This window comes from Limulus polyphemus, unplaced genomic scaffold, assembly GCF_000517525.1.
Source record: "Limulus polyphemus unplaced genomic scaffold, Limulus_polyphemus-2.1.2 Scaffold1093, whole genome shotgun sequence".
In the NCBI taxonomy this organism is placed as follows: domain Eukaryota; kingdom Metazoa; phylum Arthropoda; class Merostomata; order Xiphosura; family Limulidae; genus Limulus; species Limulus polyphemus.
In genome coordinates this window covers 196,453-198,259 of record NW_013666703.1, presented here as the reverse complement: position 1 = coordinate 198,259, position 1,807 = coordinate 196,453, and the positions used below count along the sequence as shown (strand labels likewise).

General features: G+C 33.9%; 1 protein-coding gene across 1 annotated transcript in view; it reads left to right on the top strand.

The window, feature by feature from the left end:
• The window catches only part of LOC111086433, a 39,563-nt gene that overhangs the window by 29,350 nt on the left and 8,406 nt on the right, over nucleotides 1-1,807 (top strand). Inside the window, exon 2 of the mRNA XM_022389240.1 lies at nucleotides 878-978. Coding sequence (XP_022244948.1) covers nucleotides 879-978 — 100 coding nt within the window. The 5' untranslated portion in view covers nucleotide 878. The remainder of the gene's footprint in view (nucleotides 1-877; nucleotides 979-1,807) is intronic.

Below are 1,807 nucleotides of genomic sequence, written 5' to 3'. Positions count from 1 at the left end.
TAGTTTTACGTAAATAAATGTATATTATGTTTTTACAGTAGATTTAAGACGATTCTATGTAAATAAATGTATATTATGTTTTTACAGTACTGACGCAAATAATGTTTGGATCTTTGTTACAACCAGATGATTTCTGGAAGTCTGGTAATGGAAAAAAAGGCCTCGTCGGCAGTAACGTAGAGCATGCAAAGTGTGCAGTTGGAGCATTATATTATATACTTTTCTTGCTGAAAACCCCGTATAAAGGCAACAAAAGAAAGAAATTACGAAACTATTATAGATTTTTTGTGATATCATACCAACTAACGATGAACTGGTCTAATTGTTTTTCACTCGCCGATCTCTTTGTACTCAGAATGTGATTGTATTATACTTATATATATAATAAGACATTCGTATTAGGCCTATTATATTTATAACACTACACTCCTTATCTAGCCTTCTAGGGATTTTCAAAAATTAGATGAATGTATAACAATGGTATTCTAATCACATTACGTTCGTCATATACATTACTGACGACGTGTTTCGTTCAAACAAGAATTCTTTATACCAGCTTAAGTACAATAAACTCAGTAGTGGTCGAAACACTATTTATATAAGCCATATTTTTTTGTGTCCCAGCCGGCCTGAAGAGCTCTTGATGGAGCGAAATACGTCATCGCCAATGGATATAACGAATACAGTGTAATTAGAATGCTATTATTATACACTCTTCTAATTCTTGAGAATTCTTAAGGTATTGGATAAAGAATGTAGCGTTAAAAACATAATAAGTCTGATACTGATGTCTTATGACAAATATGATTATAATCATACTTCGTCAGTTTGTAAAAGGCGTACACATTATAACAATGTTTTGTCTCTTTTCTGACAGGATGACCAGCATTATGGTCCGAGGAACTTCTATAGTTATGCTCCTGTGCACGTGCATAGCTGTAGTATCTAGTGAAGTTGCAGATCCAAAAGAACGTGACAGTAAGTATTACTTAATAATATAATTAATTCGTCAAAGGAACTCTTTTAGTGTACATGTAAATAGCTGATTATGTAATAGAAAGGTTTTTAAACGTGGATAGTTTCAGCAAATATATCACCAGACAACCATCCTCTTATTTCTCCCAGAGTATTGCAGAAGACTAATGTTTTTACTCTAACATTTCCACTACAGAGGTACTTGTAAGCCTACTTTTATATGTTAATTCATATAACTTGGATCTTACAACACTTGTTTAACATTTATTTCAAAAAATGATTATTAACTGAACAAGGAACATGAAAATATCATATCTTACCTTGTACATGAATAGACAGCTTCTCTGGTAGTGGAAATTATCAATGAAATTAACCTGTTGGGCTACGGATCAAAATATATAAACCCGCGATATAACGCTAAACAGTTGTTCACTTTCAGCTGTAAACATATTACGAAACTGAAGTCAAACTCGTTATTTGGCTACGACTTCTGAATGGCTGCCTTACTCTTGATCAGCAATTCTAAACATGGTTACGTCTGAACCTTGGACTCTCCGATCCAGCCGTTTAGCTTGCATACAGTGCGGTTCAGGTTGAAAACACCAAATGCCAATAAACGACTTATGTGAAATTAACCAGCCTTAAAAATGGTACATTGCGACTCCATCTTTGGAGCCTCGTTTGTATGAGGCTACGATTCTGTTACCGTCTCTAATCAAAACTTTATAATAAAATAACATTAGAATCTAACATTTAATTTGTTTGTTTGTTTTTGGAATTTCGCGCAAAGCTACACAAGGGCTATCTGCGCTAGCCGTCCCTAATTTAGCAG